The sequence below is a fragment of the Octodon degus genome, unplaced genomic scaffold (assembly GCF_000260255.1).
Source record: "Octodon degus isolate 3935 unplaced genomic scaffold, OctDeg1.0 scaffold00001, whole genome shotgun sequence".
NCBI classification, from domain to species: domain Eukaryota; kingdom Metazoa; phylum Chordata; class Mammalia; order Rodentia; family Octodontidae; genus Octodon; species Octodon degus.
Window position 1 is genome coordinate 9,704,816 of NW_004524577.1, and position 1,280 is coordinate 9,706,095.

A 1,280-nucleotide genomic window follows, 5' to 3' on the forward strand; every position below is an offset into this window, starting at 1 on the left:
GTGTCATTTCATTTGTTTCCTTTTCCTTTGGAGACAGGGTCTCGCTATGCAGCTCAGGCTGGTCTTGAGCTCACACTGTAGCCCAGGCTAGTCTTGAACTCGCAGCGATCCTCCTGCCTCAGCCTCCCAGTGCTGGGACTACGGGCGTGGCCACCACGCCTGGCCCACTGCTGTAAGTTTTCCTCGAACTGCTGGGATACTATGGCAGAAGGAGAGCTGTGGATTTGGCCTCTGTCCCTGATTCTTGGCACAGTTCCTTGGATACCTGGACTTTCTGGTGAGATAAAAACTTTTTGTTTCGCTAAGAGATGACTGGTGGCACCAAGGGGGCGTCCACACAGCAGAGCTGGCAGAGAGGCCAGGCTACGACCAGCGGCTGCGGCTCTCCCCCGCCCCAATCTCCTCATCTCTGGGAAGGTTCAGAAAGCAGAGCGCCAGCATGGAGAAGCCTCCACAACAATCCCAAAGCCAGGGGAGCTTTGCCAGGCCCTCCCCAGCAGGCACACTCAGGGGCCGGCCAGCGGGGTCCCGGGATCCTGCCAAGCCTGCCCCAGCCTGTGCCGAGCCCCTCTTCTGCCTGGCTGTGCCCAGGCCCTTCATGCCCTCCCTCATAAGAGACCAGAGGCCGAGCAGCGTCTGCTGCAGCTCCTGGAGCCGCTCTACCTGCTCGGGGCTGGGGGTGGGGGAGCTGCTCAGAGGACGGGCCACCCCCAGGACTTGCAAGTGGCATCTGTGGTGAAGGGGGCCCTCAGGACAGGCTGCCTTCTGGGAAATCGCACACGTGCTGCGGAGCAGGGAAGGCTTCCTGGGTGACACAGGCGGGAGGGGAGCGCAATCCCTACCCCGAGTAACCACAAACCCCACTTACCGACAAGCGTGAAGGATCTACGAACACACAGAGTTGAAAAATTCCATTTTGCCCTTAAGCTGTCAGCCGCCTGCCCGGACAGGATCATACACAGCCAACTGCCAAAGTAAGGCAACGCGGAGAGAAACCCATTCTAGAAGGAGCGGGAAGACCCAGGAATAAAGACGAGGTTAGGGAGAACAAGTTCGATTCCCAGTATAATAAATAAAAAAAAAAATGCACACACAGAAAAACCACATAAATCAAACATAAAGCTTAGTGGATTATTTAAGAACCATTAGGTCAAGATAGAGAACTAAATCTCAAGACTTTAGTTAATTTTTTTCTCTTCAATACTGCAGATGAAAGCCAGGGCTCCCACACTACGCTGTATCTCCTGGTTGAATTCACAATGTAGCCCAGACTGGCCCTG

The 1,280-nt window shown here is 55.2% G+C and overlaps 1 protein-coding gene across 1 annotated transcript in view; it reads right to left on the bottom strand.

The window, feature by feature from the left end:
* Window positions 1-1,280, bottom strand: part of Slc17a5 (solute carrier family 17 member 5) — a 27,875-nt gene that overhangs the window by 11,929 nt on the left and 14,666 nt on the right. The window contains exon 4 of the mRNA XM_023710497.1: window positions 869-1,001. Within this exon, the coding sequence (XP_023566265.1) occupies window positions 869-1,001 (133 nt within the window). The remainder of the gene's footprint in view (window positions 1-868; window positions 1,002-1,280) is intronic.